The 24,931-nt window shown below is 36.0% G+C and overlaps 2 protein-coding genes and 1 pseudogene across 2 annotated transcripts; all 3 read left to right on the top strand.

The window, feature by feature from the left end:
• Window positions 1–540: 540 nt before the first annotated feature.
• LOC116138195 lies at window positions 541–13,285 on the top strand. The gene is given in 8 exon segments (XM_031423922.1): window positions 541–1,348; window positions 1,351–1,395; window positions 1,467–1,637; window positions 2,099–3,183; window positions 6,332–6,339; window positions 9,607–10,478; window positions 10,627–10,791; window positions 11,950–13,285. Coding segments are annotated over 8 exon segments (4,362 nt in total). The 3' UTR covers window positions 13,158–13,285.
• Window positions 13,286–14,201: 916 nt separating this feature from the next.
• LOC116138197 lies at window positions 14,202–21,789 on the top strand (annotated as a pseudogene).
• Window positions 21,790–23,266: 1,477 nt separating this feature from the next.
• Window positions 23,267–24,847, top strand: LOC116138198 (U-box domain-containing protein 44-like). The gene is made up of 2 exons (XM_031423924.1): window positions 23,267–23,374; window positions 23,849–24,847. Exons 1-2 carry the CDS (start codon window positions 23,267–23,269, stop codon window positions 24,845–24,847), a joined length of 1,107 nt encoding a protein of 368 aa, XP_031279784.1.
• Window positions 24,848–24,931: the final 84 nt, after the last annotated feature.

Genomic DNA, 24,931 nt, shown 5'->3' on the forward strand with positions numbered 1-24,931 from the left:
AGCAGACGGTGTGCGTAAATTCCGAATTCGATGACTTTTTTTGGTAACAGTAACATATCTGCCAGACTGCCATGTGCCATCAGATCAATGCCGTCAAATTCAATAGTAAATTTCGTACCAATTTGATAATGATCAATTTTATTGTTGAGAATGAGATATTTTTTTTCTTCTTTTGTTGATTTTTAACTCATCCATATGTAACTATGTTTTTCCGATCTTGGAAAACAAATTAAATTAGGTTGTTCATCATCTGAAAACAGGGACCAAACAAATCATTTATGACATTTCATGCAATAATTTTATATTTACATTTTATTTTAAAGATATAATAAATAATACATAAGAAAAGGGGGTTCAATTTCAATCTACATAGTAGATTAGTAGGGTACTATGTATATGATGAATAAGGACCATTTATCAATTTATGGCTATGATTCATTTATAATTAATGATCTTTTACTACTAAACAGACATTAAGCAGAGTGTAAAAGGAATTTGAAGATGAAATTGAGGGAGAGAGTTGAAAAATTTACAGATTCAATGGAGTTGGTTTCTCAATTACTGGTGGTGGAGATGCTACTAATCACAGCAGCAACTGCAACACCTCAAGCCAAGGATGGCTGCCAACATCAGTGTGGAGACTACGAAATCCCATTTCCATTCGGAACAACTCCTGCTTGTTACCTAAACGAAGATTTCCTCATCACTTGCAACCAAACCTATAATCCTCCCAAACCATTTTTACGGAAAACACTTAATCCTGTTACCCACATAAGCGTCGACGGTCAGTTGCAGGTGTTGAGCACTGTAGCAAAAGACTGCAATGGAGGAGGAGTCACGTCCGGGAACTTGGAAAGCAAGTTTGATTTGAAAAAATTCAGCATCTCTAACAACGACAACAAGTTCACAGTTATTGGCTGTAACAGCTACGCTACCATTGAGGGTCGGAAATCTGGTCATTCGTTCTTAACTGGCTGCATTTCTTTATGTGATGACATTGAAGATGTGGAAAACGGATCTTGTACCGGCGCTGGCTGTTGCCAGATAGATATTCCTCGAGGTCTACAACATATACATTTTACGGTTCATAGCTATGACGATGAGGACAATGTATCCAAGTTCAATAATGGTAGATGCACTTATGCTTTCGTTGTTGCAAAAAGCAAGTTCAGTTTCTCCTCCAATTACCTTAATAATTTACCGGATGATAAGTTTCCTATAGTGCTTGACTGGACAATAACTGGGGATGGCAACTGTACGGAAAGAAGCAACAAGTCAGATAACGCGTGCAATGAAAACGCAGTGTGTTATGTGCCTAAGGATCAGCAGAGATCTGGTTATCGGTGTGCAAGGATGGGTACCAAGGGAACCCATACCTCTCTCATGGTTGCCTAGGTATTACTATTCAATTTCATTTCAATTATGTGCCTCTGATTTTCACTGTGTGTTTTGTTTTGAAATTGCAGACATTAATGAATGCGAGAATTCGACACTCAATGATTGTGTATATGGTCATATATGTGAAAACACAGAAGGGAGTTATAGATGCAGGTGCCGGAAGGGGTACCACGGGGATGGAAGAAGAGGTGGAGAAGGTTGTTTTTCTAATCCATTTTCAGTGACTGTGATCGTTCTTGGTAAGGCTATACCTAATGTAATATAATTTTTTGTAATTGTGAAATTTTCAACTGATGGGGAACTCTGTTGTTCTCTATTTGATATGGGTTTTCACTTGTTATCATTTGGGTACATAATTCTGATTTCTGAATTCAAGAATATAGGGATGACAGTGACACTAGTAGTTGTCCGATAATCCAAATTTGTGAATTAAAGAAAAATTTAATAGAGAGACATCTTTCTCGATCTGAGTCGCTTTGGTTTTCATTTTATTGTTACTCACCCTGTTTCCTCATAAATCATAAATAAAATGAAAATTATATAGATCATTTCAAAAAAATTATTATGGACAATGATAAGCCAAACTGAGGAGAACAGAAGTTTAATATTGTCATATTTCATTAAAATTTATTTCATTTTTTTTACTTCCAGATGTTGTAGTCTAAATACGAATAAAAGTTTTAAATTGTTTTACGAATAGGTACTGGGATACTCTTTCTGGTTCTTCTCTGCAGTAGCTCATGGCTCTACTTGATGTGGAAGAAAAGAAAGCTCGTCAAGCTCAAAGAAAAGTACTTTCAGCAAAATGGTGGTTTTCTTTTACAAGAGCAACTTGCAAAACGCTCTGGATCTTCTGATTCTGCCAAAATTTTCACTGCTAAAGAACTCGAGAAGGCAACCAACAACTATTCTTGTGATAGAATCATTGGCCGAGGAGGATTTGGCACAGTGTATAAAGGATTCTTAACAGACAATGACAATAGCCCAGTTGCCATAAAGAAGTCCAAAGTAGTGGACAAAAGTCAAATGGACCAATTCATTAATGAGGTGGTTGTGCTCTCTCAAATCAACCATAGGCATGTAGTCAAGCTATTGGGCTGTTGTTTGGAGACGGAAGTTCCTTTACTGGTTTATGAGTTTGTGAGCAATGGAACCCTTTTTGAACACATCCATAGTAGAGATAAGACGTCCACTATTTCCTGGGAAACACGTCTTAGGATAGCAGCAGAAACAGCAGAAGTACTTTCCTATTTGCACTCTGATGCTTCTACTCCAATTATCCATAGAGATGTCAAGTCTTCCAATATACTCTTAGACGATAATTACAACGCAAAAGTGTGTGATTTTGGAGCTTCAAAGTTAGTTCCAATGGATGTAACTCAATTGTCCACAATGGTACAGGGAACTCTTGGGTATTTGGATCCAGAATACATGCACACTAGCCAATTAACTGAGAAAAGTGATGTTTACAGCTTTGGAGTAGTCCTTATGGAGCTAATGACAGGAAAGAAGCCAATCTTGTTTGACAGGCCTGAGGAAGAGAGAAATCTGGTTGTGTATTTTCATTTGTTATTGAAAGAGGGTTGCTTATTTGAAATTATTGACAGTAATATAGTGAACGATGGGAACAAGAAGAAGCTGGAGGCAGTGGCCGAGCTAGCAACAATGTGTGCAAGTTTGAATAGAGAGGAGAGACCAACAATGAGGGAAGTAGCAATTGAATTAGAAAGATTGAAAATGATGCATGGCCACAACTTGCAGGATAATGTTGAATTGAGAGCTGCAGTGAGTAAATAAACCACTCGATATTGTTGATAATTGTAATGATAGCAGCAAGGTAGTTGATGGGCATGACAATATCGAAGAGCTCAAACCTCTTTAGTGTTTGTTTGGTTCTTTAGATATATCTTATTCTAAAGACACTTTTATCTTAATGAGACACGCACGGATTGCCATTTATTCATAACTTTTATCCATATTCTGTAGCCTTGTGCTCCAAATTATATTAATACCTCATCTTACTTTCGCTTTGTTTGCTTTGTAACTTAACCTTACAAAATTATTAATCCATATATTTCAATAGTCTATCCACGTTTAAGGAGTAGAGACATGGATTTGTTGAATGGCAAAATGTATACAACGCCATCAAAACTTCTGACGAATGTGAAAATGGGATATATGTACGCTTGCTTATTGAACATTGCGTGTAGGAATTCTCTTAACCGAGTTATCGCTCAAGTTGATGGGGCATGCAAGTTCATTTAACTTAATTTAGATTACTATAATAACATATTTCAAGGAAGACAAATTAAAACCCTAAATTTATAACAACAGCAATAAAATATTAATTTTGCATGATATTTATAATGAGTTCTTATATAGGAAACTGTCTTAAAATAAACAATTTCATATTGTTAGGATCTCACATCAGGATTTTATACCCATTAATTTTAGTATTTAAGTTTAGTGGTTCTTCCACCCATCAAACCGGTTTTTTGAGTGAGCTCTCCCTTGAATTTGAGTTTTAACATTGGTGTTTTCGTTAAGAGTACCTTTAAATGAATTAAACTTCGCACCATGCGAAGACTGAATAACTGTCAGTCTATTGATGTATTTGTGTAATCAAATAATATTTATATACTTTAAGTTTAAATTATATATATATATATATAAGATTCATGGTCCTTAAGAGTGGTTAAAGAGTTTTATAAGGATGACCAAACCACTCCATTATTTTTAGATTAAACTTTAATATTGTGGTAAACGGTATTAAAGACAAATTCATATCCTTTCTATACTTGTTTAATGAAAGGTCGCTAAGGGCTCAATAGTTTCCTAACCTAAAAGGCTAAAATTGAATCAGTCGTGTTGCAGTAATGTAAAATGTGTAGACTTTCATAGATCATGCTTTCCGCCATCTTCAAACCTCTTAATGTCCAATTCAACAAGGTGACTTCTTCCATTTTCACCAGCTTCGCTTCTGCTCATATTTCCTCCTGGGTGTTGGGGTTCAGTTTACCAAACTCTTTGTGAAGCCTAAAGTTGATGTAAAACTTCCTCCAAATTACTTATTTTGGAATTTGGAAATTCCAGTCTCAGATGACAAAAGTAATACTTCAAAGAATTATTAATTAATATATAGTTGCAGGCATGATACCCGGGGTGAGCACGGGTAGCGGGTAGAACCGGAACCGAAATCGGAACCTACCCAGAACCTGCACTGTGCGGGTAGGTTCCGGTTCCAATTTTTTGGAACCGCTACTGTGCGGTTCCGGTTCCAGTTCTTGCATGTGGAGGAACCGGAACCGGAACTGGAACCTGTAAAAAGGGTACCTTGTTTGGAACCTGTAGGGGGTACCCAGTTTGGAACCTGTTTTGGAACCTGTTTGGAACCTGTTTTGGAACCTGCTTTGGAACCTGTTTTTAGAACCTATTTATAACCTATTTTGGAACCTGGACTATAATGAAATATTTGTGAAATGTAAATAATGGGGGAGTTTCTATTATTTTACATATAAAAAAATTTAAAATAGAAAAAGTTAAATTTTTGAATAACCTAATTAAATAAATATACGAATACAATTATACTTATTACATATAAATTACACCATATTAAAAGCGTTAATATATTATAATACATTAATATTAAAGTTTTGATCAATTAAGTGAATAATTGGAATTATGATCCAATTAAAAGTGTTTTACATTTTTAATGTTATTAAAAGAATTATTTTTGAATAAAATAGTATATTTGATTGAGTAATAATATATTTAGTTATTTACTTCAATTATCAAGTTCTAAGTATATCTATAATAAATTAGTAATTAATTAATTATATATGATAAATTGATAAACATTAATAAATTTAATTACTAGTTAAATATCATACTTAATCAATTATAACATTACATTATAGTTAAATGATTACTTAATTAATTATAATTTTATAACATTACTTAATTGATTTATAGTATAATTAATTATAGCATTACATTAATTGATTACTACTTAATTAATTGACTTATAAGTTATAACATAATTAAATAGTTAATTAATTGACTTATAATTAGAAATTTAATTAATTATAGCATTACGTTATAGATTTATAGTATAATTACTTAATCAATTATAACATTTTATTATAAACATTAGTACAAACTTAATTAAATGATTAAAAATTTAATTAATTATAATATTACATTAAAAATTTATAGTATGATTACTTAATAGTTAATTCACTATAACATTACATTATAGTATGATTATATAATTAATTATAACATTACATAATTAAATGATTACTTAATTGATTATGACATTATATTATAAACATTAGTAATTTACTAATTTACATAATACTTAATCAAATTATTATAATTTTATTAATTATAACATTATATTATAAATTTATGGTATGATTATTTAATTAATTATAACATTCTATTATAAACAATATTACAATGTTTAGTTAAATGATTAACAATTCAAGTGTTGCTTAGAGATTACAGGTTATGAGTTACATTGGATACAAATGAATGAATAATGAAAATTTGTTTTGGGTGTATTTGTAAACTTATAAGGTGTTTTTGTTATTTTTTAAACTAATAGGGGGGTAATTGATTTTTTACAGAGTATCCTGGAAAGGAACCGGAACCTGCATTTTAGGTTCCGGTTCCTTGAATTAAAGAACCTGTACTATGCGGTTTCGGTTCTGATTCCTTTTTTTGGGAACCTGCACTGTACGGTTCTGATTCCGATTTTCTAAAAAAAATACAGGGTACCTAGAACCGTTCACCCCTATATGATAGTATTAAAATGAGATGTTTGAACAGGTCATAGCTGTCTCTACCTTAGAATCCAAAATTTTAAAACAAAATCGTGTAAATTCCAGTCAATGTGCTGTTCATTGTTCTTTCATTTTCATTTTCACAGGTTAACCTGCAATTAATTTGATAATTAACTGTACATGTTGGCCTTCAAGAAACATATAAAACAGAAAATAATTGCTAACCCCAAGGCAACTTTTATAGTTAACTGTACCTGTTCGCCTTCAAGAAACATATAAAACAGAAAATAATTGCTAACCCAAGGAGTTGCTAACCCCGAGCGGAGGTTTGTTCTGTTTTTTGGTTTAAATTTTAAGTTATTTATTATAATAATATTAGTTTATCTGATTTTTTAAATTTATAAGATATTTAATAAATTCTAAAAATTAATTAAATTATATGTAAATTAGTTTAAACATACTAATCATCAACAAATAAATAATTGCTAACCATAAGAAAGTGACTACTCTGGCTTGGCTTGGTGTATAAGTAGACCTGACAAAATGGGTACAGACCCGCGGGTCGGTCCGTACCCGGGTAAAAAATATAGGGAATGGGTCCAATTTATTAGACCCGTTTCGTTTTTACCCATACCCGGCCCAACCCGTATAGTTGAGGGGTTATATGGGTAAACCCGCGGGCACCCGCGGGTACCCGTTTTTGCAAATCCCTAAAGTGGCTAAGTCCCTAACTCAAACTTTAAAACAAATCTTCATCTTCAACATAACAATTCTCTCCCGCAGTCCCGCCTCTCGATCTCTCATCACTGCATCACTCGTCACTCATTCATCATTAGTATACCTCACGGTCCTCACCTGAACCTTATTTATTCATTCTGTAAACTCTTAATCTCTCATCCAGTCTATGATTCCCATTCCTAGTACCACCGTCGACGGTAGCCCTCACTCTGGTCATCTCCTCTCTCTCATGTCATCGGGACTTGGGCGTCAGCTCGTCATCTCCTCTCTCTCTCCGTCGCAAGACTCGCGACTCTTTTCCCCACCATTGTAGCAGATCCGTGAGTTGGGTTTCAAGATCTGTTTTTATTGTATCTTCCAAAAAAGCTGCAGCTTGTTTGATGTTTGGGTTTCAAGATCTGTTTTCAAGATCCGTGAGTTGGGTTTCAAGATCTGCTTTTATTATATCTTCCAGAAAAGCTGCAGCTTGTTTGATGTTTGGGTTTCAAGATCTGTTTTTAAGATCCGTGAGTTGGGTTTCAAGATTTGTATAGTTTAGCTGATTCGTGAAATCTCTGTCTGTATGAAGTATGAACAGTAAATGATGAGGATTTTTGTGCTTAGAGTTAGTGAATTGCAGATTTTCAGGCACTGTTTTTAGAGTAATAGTTGTCCGACTGTCCCTGTAAATATGGTTTTGAAATGAAGCTGTTTGCCTATTTTCACAAGTAGAATTCTATAAATGTGTTATGCATATGCTACAAAATTGGAGCTATGGTTCAAATTTAGAATTCTGTGATGAATTATTTCCAATGTCCTGTACAATTTTCATAACTGCAAGAATTTTGGGGGTGTAATTGTTATAATTGAAAATAATTAGGGGTGAAACTGTAAAAACAGAAACCTGGAGAGAGAAAAAAGGGCATCCGCGGGTCCACCCTTACCCGTATAGGGTAGGGCACGGGTCTAATATTTTAGACCCGTATATATCAACCTGTATTAGACCCGTACCCGTAATGACCCCACCTGTACCCAACCCACCCGCCTGTTTTGCCAGGTATATGTATAAGGTTAGCTGACCCAATACCCGGTTACCAAGCAAATAAATAAATAAATAAATAAATAATTGCTAACTACGAGGAAAGGGACTACTCTGACTTGGCCCATAAGGTCATTCTCCGTGCTCCTAGCCTTATCAATTTTATATATCCTGAACCTCTATCTAATGCAATCTATTTTTTTCCGAATAATCCAAAATGAAATTAATGTCATAATCTTATTTCAAAAAAAAAAAAAGAAAAAGAAAATTTGAGTCATGAATCTAATGATTTATTTTTAATTATTCAAACTTATACAGAACCTTATGCATAAACAGCATTTGGTTTTGGGTTTTAAACGATTTAATTAAAAAGTAAATTGATGGTAATTAAAACTTATCTTATTCCAAATAAACTATTACATATTGGCCAAATGGTGATTAATTTATCTTCAGCGACTACAAACATATTGGTGGAATGTTGATTAAGTTGTCTTGTACAGCTAGCTAGCTACTAATATATTGGCCAAATGATTATTAAATTATCTTCCACCATTATTATCACACGGGTCAAAATGCCGATTAAATAGAATATATATATATATTTTCAGTTCTGGATGTAAAATCAGCACGTTCTTATTTGACCATATGTACATATTTGAACAACCACAAAATAAGTAATTTAAAAAGATATGCATTTTATTATGGTGTTAATTAATGTTCTAAAAACCGGACCGGATCATTTGGTCAGACCGATTCGACCAGTAGCCAATGGCATCTCCGGTCCGGTATCCTCTGAAAACCGACATTTTCAATCAAACTGGATTGAGCCGTGGTTGGACCGTCGGAATAGTGTTGAATTAATTGAGGTTCAATCGTAACTCAATCTCGCCGGATGCCAGCATCGTTCAAGGGAAAAAACACAATCATTAGACTCAATGACATCTCTACAACAAAACCCAACCATTTTTAGTGGCCGTCGTCTAGCCTTCGTCGCTCGCCGTCCACCTATAGTTCACAAGACCGTCAGACTTCCTTCTTGATTCCGGCAAGTTTCGGTGCCGATGAAACTCCCTAACACCTCCATGAGATTCGCCTTTTAGGTATATATATATATATATATATATAAGGCTAAAATTGAATCAGTCGTGTTGCAGTAGTGTCAAATGTGTAGACTTTCATAGATCATGCTTTCCGCCATCTTCAAACCTCTTAAGGTCCAATTCAACAAGGTGACTTCTTCCATTTTCACCAGCTTCGCTTCTGCTCATATTTCCTCCTAGGTGTTGGGGTTCAGTTTACGAAACTCTTTGTGAAGCCTAAAGTTGATGTGAAACTTCCTCCAAATTACTCATTTTGGAATTTGGAAATTCCAGTCTCAGATGACAAAAGTTATTCTTCAAATAATTATTAATTATTATATAGTTGCATGCATGATAGTATTAAATTGAGATGTTTGAACAGGTCATAGCTGTCTCTACACGTGCTTCGGCTCACTCTGGAGACTTAATTTAGAAATTGAGATGGCAGTACAAAGAGGAAAAAAAATAAAAGTGATACTATAAACCATATAGAAGACCACACGGTGACTTTGAGAAGGTGAATTGGTCCTCTGAAGAAATTATAAGAGGCACTCCCGTGCAAGTGAAATCAATTTTGTTAAAGCAGTAAAATGGGTTTGCGTGGAGTGCCTCTCCAATTCGTGCTACTGCAGATTCTATTGAGAACAGCAGCTGCTGCTACAATTCCTCTAGCCAAGCCTGGCTGCGAGGATCGCTGTGGAGGCCTCGAAATTCCTTATCCTTTCGGTACGACCACTGGTTGTTTCCTAAATGACGATTTCTTAATCACTTGCAACAACTCTTTCAATCCTCCCCAGCCATTTCTACGGAAATCAAAAATCCCTGTCACAAACATAACCATCGATGGGAGGCTGCATGTCATGAGCACCGCAGGACGAGACTGCTACGAAGGGGGCAAGCGGGTATCTGTGAGCAGGACTCGCCAGTTCTCTCTATCCGATTTCTCCATCTCCAACACCGAAAACAAGTTCACAGTCATTGGTTGCGATAGTTATGCTTACATTCGAGGTGACTTAGGAAATCAAACTTACAGAACCGGCTGCATGTCTTTATGTGAGAACATCGACTATGTCCAAAACGGAACTTGCGCCGGTATGGGATGCTGCCAGGTGGATATTCCTAAAGGGCTTAAACAAATCACTTTCACTCCGTATAGCCAGAGCAATCACACAAATGTTTCTGACTTCAATCCATGCACCTTTGCGTTTATTGTTGAACAAAGCCAATTCAGTTTTTCCTCCAATTATCTTTTGAATATATCAGAGAAGTTTCCTACGGTGATTGATTGGACAATCTCTGGGAATGGCAGCTGTGAAAATGCAAGCAGAACGGCGCCATTGAGTTACGCATGTAAGGAAAACTCCGAGTGTTATGATCCTGACGAGGGCGATTCCGGATATCGTTGCAGGTGCAAAACTGGTTACGAAGGAAATCCATACCTCTCTAATGGTTGTCAAGGTACTTTAGTCTATTCACTACCTTCAAGAACAAATTAAACATATACTAAGATATTACTTTTTATCTTTTCCTCAATTAATTCTACTATATTTATTGAAAATTCACTATATATATGTACTTTACATATGCAATTAATTGATTTTTGCAGACATTGATGAATGCAATGACTCAAGTCTCCATAACTGTGAACACATATGTGATAACCAAGAAGGGAGCTATACATGCCAATGCAGAAAAGGGTACCACGGTGATGGAAGAAAAGACGGAGACGGTTGTATACCCAATCAATTTTCAGTGGTTAAGGTCACTCTAGGTCAGTATATTTAGTGTTTTTTTGGCCCTTTTATAGTTTTTATACCCTGTGTTAAGTGGCTTGCGAAATTTTGCAATTAATGTCACCAGAGGAGGAGAAAATAAAGATAACAAGACAGAATCAAGTGGTAATTAGATTCAAATATCAATATCGAGTTCTTATTGTCTAATAACTAAACTTTTAGGACAAGTGTTTTGACTAACCAAAAACTGAGAAGTAAACTTGTCTAATATTGAATTCTTATTGTCATTTAAATTCTATTTCTATTTCAGTCTGTTATCATTTCAAATACTGAATCATGGTTTTCACATGCTTAACATATAGGCGTTGGCATATCCATAGTGGTTTTGCTTGTGAGTAGCTCTTGGCTCTACTTGGTTCTGAAGAAAAGAAAGCTCATCAAACTCAAGGAAAAGTTCTTCCAGCAAAATGGTGGTTTTCTTTTACAGCAGCAACTCTCCAAACGAAGTGGATCTTCTGATGCTACTAAAATATTTACGGCAGAAGAACTGAAGAAGGCTACCAACAACTACGCTGATGCTAGAATCATTGGCCGAGGAGGCTANCTAAGATATTACTTTTTATCTTTTCCTCAATTAATTCTACTATATTTATTGAAAATTCACTATATATATGTACTTTACATATGCAATTAATTGATTTTTGCAGACATTGATGAATGCAATGACTCAAGTCTCCATAACTGTGAACACATATGTGATAACCAAGAAGGGAGCTATACATGCCAATGCAGAAAAGGGTACCACGGTGATGGAAGAAAAGACGGAGACGGTTGTATACCCAATCAATTTTCAGTGGTTAAGGTCACTCTAGGTCAGTATATTTAGTGTTTTTTTGGCCCTTTTATAGTTTTTATACCCTGTGTTAAGTGGCTTGCGAAATTTTGCAATTAATGTCTCCAGAGGAGGAGAAAATAATGATAACAAGACAGAATCAAGTGGTAATTAGATTCAAATATCAATATCGAGTTCTTATTGTCTAATAACTAAACTTTTAGGACAAGTGTTTTGACTAACCAAAAACTGAGAAGTAAACTTGTCTAATATTGAATTCTTATTGTCATTTCAATTCTATTTCTATTTCAGTCTGTTATCATTTCAAATACTGAATCATGGTTTTCACATGCTTAACATATAGGTGTTGGCATATCCATACTGATTTTGCTTGTGAGTAGCTCTTGGCTCTACTTGGTGCTGAAGAAAAGAAAGCTCATCAAACTCAAGGAAAAGTTCTTCCAGCAAAATGGTGGTTTTCTTTTACAGCAGCAACTCTCCAAACGAAGTGGATCTTCTGATGCTACTAAAATATTTACGGCAGAAGAACTGAAGAAGGCTACCAACAACTACGCTGATGCTAGAATCATTGGCCGAGGAGGCTATGGCACAGTGTATAAAGGATTTTTAGCAGACAATGGCCCAATTGCCATAAAAAAGTCTAAAATAGTAGATCAAAGCCAAATTGAGCAATTTGTCAATGAGGTAGTCGTGCTGTCACAAATCAACCACAGAAATGTGGTCAGACTTTTGGGTTGTTGTTTAGAGACTGAAGTTCCTTTATTAGTTTATGAATTTGTCAACAATGGCACCCTCTTTGAGCACATCCATAATAAAGACAAGGCAGAGACTATTTCTTGGGAAACTCGTCTAAGAATAGCATCAGAAACTGCGGGAGTGCTTTCCTATTTGCACTCTGCAGCTACCACTCCAATTATACATAGAGATATCAAGTCTACCAATATACTCTTGGACAATAATTATACAGCGAAAGTGTCTGATTTTGGAGCTTCAAAGTTGGTCCCAATTGATGAAACTGAATTATCCACAATGGTGCAAGGAACTCTTGGGTACCTGGACCCAGAATACTTGCATACTAGCCAATTGACTGAGAAAAGTGATGTCTACAGTTTTGGAGTTGTCCTCGTGGAGCTAATGACAGGAAAGAAGGCACTTCTGTTTGACAAGCCAGAGGAGCAGAGAAGTCTTGTTATGTATTTTCTTACTTCGTTGAAAGAGGGAAGCCTATTTGAAATTCTTGAGAGTGATACAGTAAATGATGAGAACAAAGAGCAGCTGAAAGAAGTGGCTGAGGTAGCAAAAATGTGCTTAAGAGTGAGAGGAGAGGAGAGGCCTACAATGAGGGAAGTAGCAATGGCCTTAGATGGATTAAAAGTGATGCCTAAACATGCATGGGATAATGCTGAATTGATTTCAGAAGAGACAAAGTACTTGCTCTGTGATACGCCCGATGTTAATAAATACGGTGATGGTAGCACCTCAACGGCAACTGCTGGGTACGACAGCATCAGAGACCAGATAGTGGCCGCTGCATTTAATAATGGGAGATGATTATTGCTGCATGATTTTATGATGTTCTATTAAGGACTTGATCATCACAGAACACAAGTAGGAATTGGCAAATTACCTTCTATTAGAACTTATTATGAAATGATTTAGCAATAGCTTCATGTACAAAACATGTTTTTCCGATAATCCAAATGAAATTAATGTCATAATCTTAGTCAAAAACAAAAAAAAAAAAAAAAAAAAAAAAAAAAAAAAAAGAAAGAAATTGTGAGTCATGAATCTAATGATTTATTTTTAACTATTCAAACTTATACAGAACCTTGTGACTAAACAACATTTGGTTTTGGGTTTTAAACGATTTAATTAAAAAGTAAATTGATGGTAATTAAAACTTATCTTATTCCAAATAAACTATTACATATTGGCCAAATGGTGATTAATTTATCTTCACGACTAAAACATATTGGTGGAACGTTGATTAAGTTGTCTTGTACAGCTAGCTACTAACATATTGGCCAAATGATTATTAAATTATCTTCCACCTTATTATCACACAGGGTCAAAATGCCGATTAAATAGAATATGAAACATATATATATTTTTTTTTCAGTTCTGGACGTAAAATCAGCACGTTTCTATTTGACGATATGTACATATTGAACAACCACAAAATAAGTAATTTAAAAAAGATATGCAGTTTCTTAGGTGTTAATCAGTACATTCGCACTAATATCAAATACTGATACGAAGTGTATCATAGCTTCAAGAAAACCCAAGCCTGGACCATGTGTGACTCTCATGAACGTGAAAAATTGAATAAGTTCGTTCCTCAATTACACACGTACCAAATAACCAATTATGTAATTGGTCTTTATATACTTAAAAATTCCCAACACGCGCTTCGGCTCACTCTGGACTGAGACTTAATTTGAAATGAGATGGCAGTACAAAGAGGAAAAAAAATAAAGTAATACTATAAACTATATAAGACCACACGGTGACTTGGAGAAGGTGAATTGGTCCTCTGAAGAAATTATAAGAGGAGGCACTCCTGTGCAAGTGAAATTAATTTTGTTAAGCAGTAAAATGGGTTTGCGTGGAGTGCCTCTCCAATTCGTGCTACTGCAGATTCTATTGAGAACAGCAGCTGCTCTACATTCCTCTAGCCAAGCCTGGCTGCGAGGATCGCTGTGGAGGCCTCGAATTCCTTATCCTTTCGGTACGACCACTGGTTGTTTCCTAAATGATGATTTCTTAATCACTTGCAACAACTCTTTCAATCCTCCCCAGCCATTTCTACGAAAATCAAAAATCCCTGTCACAAACATAACCATCGATGGGAGGCTGCATGTCATAGCACCGCAGGACGAGACTGCTACGAAGGGGGCAAGCGGGTATCTGTGAGCAGGACTCGCCTTCTCTCTATCCGATTTCTCCATCTCCAACACCGAAAACAAGTCACAGTTCATGGTTGCGATAGTTATGCTACATTCGAGGTGACTTAGGAAATCAAACTTACAGAACCGGCTGCATGTCTTTATGTGAGAACATCGACTATGTCCAAAACGGAACTTGCGCGGTATCGATGCTGCCAGGTGGATATTCCTAAAGGGCTTAAACGAATCACTTTCACTCCGTATAGCCAAGCAATCACACAAACGTTTCTGACTTCAATCCTGCACCTTTGCGTTTATTGTTGAACAAAGCCAATTCAGTTTTTCCTCCAATTACTTTTGAATAATCAGAGAAGTTTCCTGCGTGATTGATTGGACAACTCTGGGAATGGCAGCTGTGAAAATGCAAGCAGAACGGCGCCATTGAGTTACGCATGTAAGGAAAACTCCGAGTGTTATGATCCTGACGAGGGCGATTCCGGATATCGTGCAGGTGCAAAACTGGTTACGAAGAAATCCATACCTCTCTAATGGTTGTCAAGGTACTTTAGCTATTCACTACCTTCAAGAACAAATAAACATATACGCATCGTACCCAGAATACATTTTCAGTATCTCCACCTATAATCGATCCATCATACACAGAACAAATTTTCAACAAATTTCACTCCTTTCAACTTGCATTACATCAAACACAATCCAACAACCTAAACAACTAAATCAAAATCATAACCCAAACCCTATCCATTATTAAATCTTTGTAAATCTAAATATAAAATGTAAAAAGGATATACACATATTTACACGAAATGTCAGAAGGAGGAGGAGGGGGATCTTTGCCGGAGAAGATGTTAATGGTGGAGGAAGAAGAAAGTGTTAATGGCGGAGGAACAAGAAGATGTAGAGGAAGGAGGAAGAAGAAGAAGATGCAGAGGAAGGAGGAAGAAGAAGAAGATGCAGAGGAAGAAGAAGATGTAGACGAATCTAAGAAGAAGAGAAGAAGATGCAGAGGTAGAGGTAGAGATGCGTTAATGGCGGGAAGGTGTTTGGGTTTGTTTGCAATAATTTCGGGTTTGTGGGAATATAGTATAATTTTGAAAAGATTACATAATACTTTATTAATCCTAATTAAGTACTAATTACCCTTAATCAATAATATGACTATTTAGTTAACACTTTAAAACTTGATAGCCTTTTAATTAAATACAAACTTGAAATGACCTTTTAATAAACTGCCCCGCTAAAATTGAATCAGTCGTGTTGCAGTAATGTCAAATGTGTAGACTTTCATAGATCATGCTTTCCGCCATCTTCAAACCTTTTAAGGTCCAATTCAACAAGGCGGCTTCTTCCATTTTCACCCGATTGGCTTCTACTCATATTTCCTTCTATAGGTGTTGGGGTTCAGTTTACCAAACTCTTTGTGAAGCCTAAAGTTGATGTGAAACTTCCTCCAAATTACTCATTTTGGAAATTGGAAATTCCAGTCTCAGATGACAAAAGTAATACTTCAAAGAATTATTAATTAATACATAGTTGCATGCATGATAGTATTAAAATGAGATGCTTGAACAGGTCATAGCTGTCTCTACTTTAGAATCCAAAATTTTAAAACAAAAATCGTGTAAATTCCAGTCAATGTGCTGTTCATTGTTCTTTCATTTTCATTTCACAGGTTAACCTGCAATTAATTTGATAGTTAACTGTACATGTTGGCCTTCAAGAAACATATAAAACAGAAAATAATTGCTAACCCCCACGGAGCGGCTAACGCCGAGGAGTTGGGGGTTTGTTTTTTTTTTTTTTTTAAGTTTTTGGGATCAAACTTTGAGTTATTTATTATAATAATATTAGTTTATCTGATTATTTGAATTTATAAAATTTTTAATAAATTTTGAAAATTAATTAAATTTTACGAAAATTAATTATCAAAAATAAATAAATAAATAAATAATTGCTAAGTACGAGGAAAGTGACTAGTGACTACTCTGGCTTGGCTTGCTGTATAAGGTTAGCTGACCCGATACCCGGTTAACAAAAAATAAATAAATAAATAATTGCTAACTACGAGGAAAGGGACTACTCTGACTTGGCCCATAAGGTCATTCTCCGTGCTCCCATCCTTATCAATTTTATATATCCTGAACTTCTATCCAATGCAATCTTTATATTTTTTTNTGAAATGCTTTTACAAATAGGTGTTGGCATAAGCTTTGTGGCTCTGCTTGTGAGTATCTCTTGGCTGTACTTGGTGTTGAAGAAAAGAAAGCTCATCATACGTAAAGAAAAGTTCTTCCAGCAAAATGGAGGTTTTCTTTTGCAACGAGAACTCTCTAGACGAATCACTGGATCGTTTGATAAAGCTAAATTTAAAATCTTTATGGAAGAAGAACTCAAGAAGGCCACCAGCAACTTTTCTGAAGATAGAATAGTTGGCCGAGGAGGCTATGGCACAGTATATAAAGGATTTTTAACGAAAGACAATCCAGTTGCCATAAAGAAGTTCAAAATTGTGGATCAGAGCCAAATCGAGCAATTTATCAACGAAATAGCCGTGCTTTCACAAATAGACTATATAAATGTGGTGAGACTGTTGGGTTGCTGTTTAGAAACTGAAGTCCCTTTACTTGTTTATGAATTTATCAACAATGGTACCCTCTCTGAACACATCCACAATAAAGACAGGGCCACCCGCCTTTCTGGGGAAAGACGTCTGAAAATTGCAGCAGAAACTGCAGAAGTGATCTCCATTTGCCAGCTTCTACTCCAATTATCCATAGAGACGTGAAGTCTGACAACATACTATTAGACGATGAATACAATGCAAAAATGTCTGATTTTGGAGCTTCAAAGTTGGTTCCGATGAATGTAACTCAATTATACACAATGGTGCAAGGGACTTTTGGGTACTTAATTAGACCCAGAATACTTTCAGACTGGGGAGTTGACAGAGAAAAGTGATGTCTACAGCTTTGGGGTTGTGCTTGTGGTGTTGCTGACAGGAAAGAAGGCGCTTTTATTTGACAGGCCGGAGGACGAGAGAAGTCTGGTCACGTATTTCCTTTCTTCAATGGAAGAAAATCGTTTATTTCAAATTCTTGAGAATCATATTGTAAACGACGAGAACAAGGAGCAACTGAGGGAAATGGCTGAGTTAGCGAGGAGGTGCTTAAGTGTGAAAGGGGAGGAGAGGCCTCCAATGAGGGAAGTAGCTATGGAATTAAAGGGATTGAGAATGATGCATAAACACCCGTGGGACAATGCTGTGAATCCCGAAGAAACAGGATCCTTGCTCTGTGGAACCTCTGAGGCTTACAAATGAGGTGATGATAGCAGTATAACTGCTGGGTATGACAGCATCACAGGCCAGGTTGTGGCCTTTGATGTTGATGGCAGATGATCGTAGCATGATGTTTATAGTGTTGTTTAATTATTATGTGACTCTTGCCATGTGCTATAGGGCCTTCGCTAACCACCATTGCATCTTGGTCTAAGGATGGATCAAGAGCTCTTGGATCATACTTGAAGGGTGGTTAGTGAAGGGTCAACCTTATCCTTGTGCTAATGTGCTGTAGTATATTATACCAAAACAATAAGCAGCCACCTAGGAATTGCCTTACTATTTTAATTTGAATGGTTTGTATAATAATGTAGTAAGGGTTACATAATGTAGGTTATATTAAGTTTGTCTTTGACTCTTTTGTTTCGGCTTGTAACTTCCTTATCATGTAATTAGAAAAAAAATATATTGAATTTTAAAGGACTTTCAATCATAACATGATAGTGAGGTTGAACTAATTTCCTTTTCTAATTCATAGTTTTTTCATACATTCAAAAAATTAAAATAAAAGAATCAATGTTAAGGGAGTAAATAAGAAAAATACTGAAATAATGAATTAACTTTTAATTTGAGTCTTGAGAAAAAGAAATAAAATTTACAAAATAATGGTTAACTAAATTTATTTATAAGTTCGAACATTAGATGTGTAATTTGTAAATATAAAATTTTACTTTTAATAGATTAGATTGAAAATATTAAAGTTTCATTAAATAAAAATCTTCATGTAATGAGAAACCTTATTGGAAAGAATAAATATCCAATTAAATAACGTCAAACAAAACAATACATGTTAATGTTATTAAACAGGACATTGATTCAAGAGAGGCGTAAGGCAATTTCAGCCGGCACTGCTTGTGACACTGTGAGTCTGTGACATACTTCAATTGATCACTAGACAGTAGCCAATCCCTTCGGCCGGCGCTGCGTGTAATACAGCGTAGCCAAATCTTGATGCAATCGCCTCGCTTGCCTACATCTTTAGCTGGTATTGATGTGAGATACACGTGTAGGTATATTATTGTTGCCCGTCACTTTCTAATGTGAAAAAACAGTTAGACTCTAGAAGAAACACCACAGGGAAGAGTTTGACGCCTCGAATAGATCATCAGAGTATTTAATTGTAAAGCACTAGCTTCACTCATCATATGAGTAGCAATGGGCTTGAAAGACTTTGTGGTGGCGGCAATGGCGTCGGTGCTAGTAGCTGTAGCTACTAAAACATTAGCAATAACTCTTGCCAAGTCTGGCTGCCCGGGTTACTGTGGAAACGTTGCAATCCCATATCCATTCGGTACAAGCCCTGACTGTTTCCGAAATGAGAATTTCCGCATCACTTGTAACAACTCTTTCAATCCTCCCAAACCATATTTGAGGGATTCAAATATCGATTTTACCAATATAAGCATCGACGGTGAGTTGCAGATCCCCAACTTCGTAGCACGAGATTGCTTCAGAAAGAACGAATCTGAGGACCAAAATCAGCCCACATTGACTTTGTCTGATTTAACCATCTCTAGCACCAAAAATGTATTCACAGTCATTGGCTGTGACAGTTATGCTTACATTCAAGGTTACATAGACGACCAAAGATACAGCTCCGGATGCATGTCCTTATGTGACAGTTCTAAGTATGTCAAAGACGGCTCTTGCATCGGCTCTGGGTGTTGCCAGATAGAAATTCCTAGAGGGTTATCGGAAATCAACATCACAGCTTATAGCTTTAACAACCATGTAAATGTATCCGACTTCAATCCATGCACCTATGCGTTCGTTGTTGACAAAAGTAGCTTCACATTCAAGCGGAGCTATCTTGATACGTTACCGAAAGAGCTTCCTGTTGTGCTTGAATGGACAGTAACTGGGGAAGGCAACTGTACGGAAGCAAGCAGCAAACCGTATTACGCATGTAAAGAAAACAGCGAGTGTTACGAACCTGACAACGGTTCTGGGTATCTTTGCAAGTGCAAGAAGGGTTACCAAGGGAATCCATACCTCTCTAATGGTTGCGAAGGTAGTCCAATATTTCTACTTAATTTTAAGAAAAACCCTATTTGCCAAGGCAATTCAATAAACACATTTACTATGTTTATACTTTCTAATTGTAAGCTGCAGTTTTTCACAATGTGCTTCACACTTTTCCTAAATTCAATTGCAGACATAAATGAATGCAACGAACCCAATCTCAATAACTGTGAGCAAAAGTGTGATAACACAGAAGGGAGCTATACATGCAGTTGCTACAAAGGGTATCACTTAACGGACGGAGGAAAACATGGACCACGTTGTGTGCCCAATGTACCCAATCAATTTCCAGTGATTAAGGTTGCTCTTAGTAAGTATAGTATGCTCTTTTGTAGTTTTGATGCCCTATAATTTTTGTTTGTGAACTTTGCAGTTGAGGGGAATCTGTGCTTCTATTCTTCAGAACAAAGAGAAGATTTTGATTTCTTTTAATTAAAAATTTTCGTTTAGTCTCACTTCAGTTTTTCATTTAGTCAAGTTCCTCAAATTTGTTGAGATAAGTGCATGTTTCAACTTACAAGGTATAAAATTTGACCGAAGTTCCAATTACATGCCTCAGGTTAGTGCTGCGTTCACCTAGGCACTTAACATTAAAAATATTTAAGTTTAACATTATTGAAACTTAAATTTTAGTTGTGGTTTATACTTTATTATTTCATTTTGTTATATCCAATGCGCATAAAGAAATTAAAAGATTCAAGTACTTTTACAAATAGGTGTTGGCGTAAGCTTTTTGGTCCTGTTTGTGAGTATTCCTTGGCTGTACTTGGTCTTGAAGAAAAGAAAGCACATCAAACTTAAAGAAAAGTTCTTCCAGCAAAATGGGGGTTTTCTTTTACAAAAAGAACTCTCTAAACGAACTGGATCGTTTGATAAAGCTAAATTTAAAATCTTTACGGAAGAAGAACTCAAGAAGGCCACCAGCAACTTTTCTGAAGATAGAATAGTTGGCCGAGGAGGCTATGGCACGGTATATAAAGGATTTTTAACGAAAGACAATCCAGTTGCCATAAAGAAGTCCAAAATTGTGGATCAGAGCCAAATCGAGCAATTTATCAACGAAATAGCCGTGCTTTCACAAATCGACCATATAAATGTGGTGAGACTGTTGGGTTGTTGTTTAGAAACTGAAGTCCCTTTACTTGTTTATGAATTTATCAGCAATGGTACCCTCTCTGAACACATCCACAATAAAGACAAGGCTACCAGCCTTTCTGGGGAAAGACGTTTGAAAATTGCATCAGAAACGGCAGGAGTGCTCTCTCATTTGCACTCAGCTTCTACTACAATTATCCATAGAGATGTGAAGTCTGCCAACATACTATTAGACGATGAATACAATGCAAAAATGTCTGATTTTGGAGCTTCAAAGTTGGTCCCGATGAATGTAACTCAATTATCCACAATGGTGCAAGGGACTTTTGGGTACTTAGACCCAGAATACTTTCAGACTGGGCAGTTGACAGAGAAAAGTGATGTCTACAGCTTTGGGGTTGTGCTTGTGGAGCTACTGACAGGAAAGAAGGCAGTTTTATTTGACAAGTCTGAGGGTGATCAGATAAGTCTGGTCACGTATTTCCTTTCTTCAATGGAAGAAAATCGTTTATTTCAAATTCTTGAGAATCATATAGTAAACGACGAGAACAAGGAGCAGCTGAGGGAAGTGGCGGAGTTGGCGAAGAGGTGCTTAAGCGTGAAAGGGGAGGAGAGGCCTCGAATGAGGGAAGTAGCCATGGAATTACATGAATTGAGAATGATGCATAAACACCCGTGGGACAGTGCAATGATTCCAGAAGAAACAGAATCCTTTCTCTTTGGAACGTCTGGGGCTTGTAGATCTGGTGATGATAGAATTATAATTGCTGGGTATGACAGCATCAAAGCCCAGGCTGTGGCATTTGATGTTGATGCCAGATGAATTTTGGATGATGCTACTTTGTGCCTTGATATTTTGTTGTTTATTATTATGTGTCTCTTGCCATGTAGCATAGGGCACCATTAATTCATCTTGGTCTAAGGATCGATCGAGACCTCTTGGATCAAAATTGGTGGTTTGTGAGGGGACAACCTTATCCCATTGTTGTAATGTTAACTGTTGTATATATATTTATCCCAATAAATAAGCAGCTATCAAGGATATGCCTTACTATTATAACTTGAATAATTTGCATAATAATTTAGTAAGGGTTATATTTTGATTTGCGTTACCATTACTGCTTGATGTACAGTTCATGTTATAATTTAAGCAAAAACAGGTTTGGACAAAAGTATATATAGTAAACGAGGGGAATTGCGGATTATCTATCTTGTGTCCGCTTACCGGATAATAGAATTATAATTATGGTTGACTTCGAACATGATTGGATAGTGAAAACTCTGTTTTAATTTTATATATTATAAAACATATAATAATTTATTTTCTTATTAGCAAACTCGTGACAACTAAGTAAAGCAACTGCTTTAGATTTAGACCACCTTTTACTTAAAATTCTCAATTTCTCACTAATAACATCTTATTAATAATTTCTTTAATACTTTAGATGTAACATCTCATTAATAATTTAAAATTCTCAATGGTATATTTTTATACATCCGCTCTTTGTTCATAAAATCAATTTTTGATTTATAGAACTGTACCCTTAATTAATAGCAAATAAATTTGGTATACTACAAAAATTTAGATATAATAGATAGTATTAGGACTTAATTAAATTTACATTTGAGGCTTTTGATGTGATAAAATAATGAAAAAATTACTTCGTTTAGATAACAATTACATTTATAATTACATCTATGACGAAAGTAGAAATAGTAGTGAAAACGATAATTCTAATAAAAAAGCTAGCTATGAAAATAAAAAAGACCCTTGAAAACAAAATTAAAACCTTCTAATTGGATGATCATAATACATCCCAAAAATCTAAATTTTTTATCGCCATTTTTGTTAAATAAGATACCGTTGTTGAGTCTTGACAATGCCAAATGTGCAGTGTTACATACGTGAGGGTTCACAGGATGCCACGATACTTTTCCTCTGTAATTTCTCTATATGCAACAGCAACAATCGACTTCTTATATTTAGTAGTCCTTTGCTCATGCAAGGTCGGTGGTTGAATGAGGATTAAACAAGTGGTCGGCTCCTACCCCACGCTTGTTACAAAGACTGTTTCTCTTGGAGAAGAAGCTGCCTACAAAACTCAAGGAAACTGGATAAAGCCAACCCATAACCACAAGATGAACGAGGGTCACCTTCTTCTTGACTTGGAATTTTTTTTTTTTTTTCCAATTTCTTGAGGTTTTGCCTGCGTTTCATGAGGCAAAATGTAAAGAATTTCTCCGAATCCTCGTAGTCAGTCTCGAGAAGAGAGGAGGAGAGGCCCCATTCCACCACACAGATGGTTCTCTGCGCTCACGCGGGAAAGATAAAAGTAGACCAAATAGTCATTATGAGCTACGGAAACTCAAATTACAAGTTGGACTGCCTTAACTCATCATTTTGTTCAGTAATCTTATCACAGAGACCACGCCATTTTAGAGGTAAAAATTGACCACAAATTTAGCTTATTAACATCTTCACAAGTAAGAATTGAAATTTGACACTAACTACTGCCCCGGAGATAGTAATCAAATTAACAAAAGAAGTTATAAATGATACAAACTCAAATTTTAGATATAATTAAGGGAGGTGACCAATTCTATCATTGAGCAGTAATTTCAACGAGTCCATTAGTGATCCACCCATAACATAAATAGGAACCCAATTACCCAAGTTTCGANCAAAAATTCATTGCAACAGGAAATTTCCTGATGGAAATCGTCACTTTGTTTTCTTTTCAGTTTTTTTGAGGTTTTCTTGTTGAAATTCATAAGTTCTGTTCCTTATTAGTCTTACAAATTACAAGATCTACTAGAAACATATACTGCATGATAATTTTTTTTTTTTTTTTACATATTTCTAATTTTTATATAATTGCCAGCTCTCGGCTGCTCAAGTGTTGGTTCAGTTATGTGAAGTGAATAACCATACCATACGTGCAAATGCTGTGAAGCTGTTCTGTTGCTTGACAGAAGACGGAGATGGCAGAACCTTCTTAGAGCACGTTGGTCAGAGATGCATTGAGACTTTGCTCGGGATCATCAAAACTTCTTGTGATGTTGAAGAAATTGCAGCTGCAATGGGTATTATCTGCAATCTACCTAAGAACACACAAATGACTCAATGGCTTCTAGATGCCGGGGCTCTTGAAGTTATCTTTACTTGTCTCAATGATGGAAATAGAAATGCATCATACAAAAGGCCAGTTGTAGAGAATGCCACCGGAGCTCTTTGTTGTTTCACCATCTCAACAAATCTGGAATGGCAGAAAAGAGCAGCTGAAGTAGGCATTATACCAGTACTTGTACAGTTGCTAGTTTCTGGAACATCTTTGACAAAACAAAATGCAGCCATTTCACTTAAACAGTTTTCCGAAAGTTCAACTGCTTTGAGCCAGCCAGTGAGGAAGCGTGGACTTTTCTTTTGCTGCATGGCTGCACCTCTCACCGGCTGCCCTGTCCACTTGGGAATCTGCACAGTAGAGTCTTCCTTCTGCATTGTAGAAGCTAATGCTTTGCCACCGCTAGTGAGGATGCTTGGAGAGACCAATCTTGGTGTTAGTGAAGCTTCGTTAGATGCACTCTTGACATTGATCGATGGTGAAAGACTGCAAAGCAGTAGTAAGGTGCTAGATGAAGCAAATGCCATTGCTCCAATCATCAAATTATTATGTTCACCGTCTGCCAGTTTGCAGGAGAAGATTTTGAAGGCTCTAGAAAGACTGTTTCAACTGGTTGAGTTGAAGCAAAAATATGGAAAATCTGCCCAGGTACCGTTAGTCGATATTACTCAGAGGGGAAATAGTAGTATGAAATCCCTGGCTGCTAAAGTACTTGTTCGGTTGAATTTGCTCGAAGAACAATCGTCATTTTTTGGATAAGGCACAATCATGTTCAATCTAATTCATTTCTCTTATAAGGTGAAGATATTTCCAATTGTTTCAATCTTTTCTTATGAGAAAATT

Source organism: Pistacia vera, unplaced genomic scaffold (genome assembly GCF_008641045.1).
Source record: "Pistacia vera cultivar Batoury unplaced genomic scaffold, PisVer_v2 Contig338, whole genome shotgun sequence".
NCBI lineage: Eukaryota > Viridiplantae > Streptophyta > Magnoliopsida > Sapindales > Anacardiaceae > Pistacia > Pistacia vera.

Bases quoted from the DNA above. Each gene is read 5' to 3' on its own strand.
- LOC116138198 (XM_031423924.1), top strand. From the start codon at position 23,267: ATGGTTCTCTGCGCTCACGCGGGAAAGATAAAAGTAGACCAAATAGTC. The intron at 23,375-23,848 runs GTAATCTTATCA...TATAATTGCCAG, and splicing joins TTAACTCATCATTTTGTTCA to CTCTCGGCTGCTCAAGTGTT.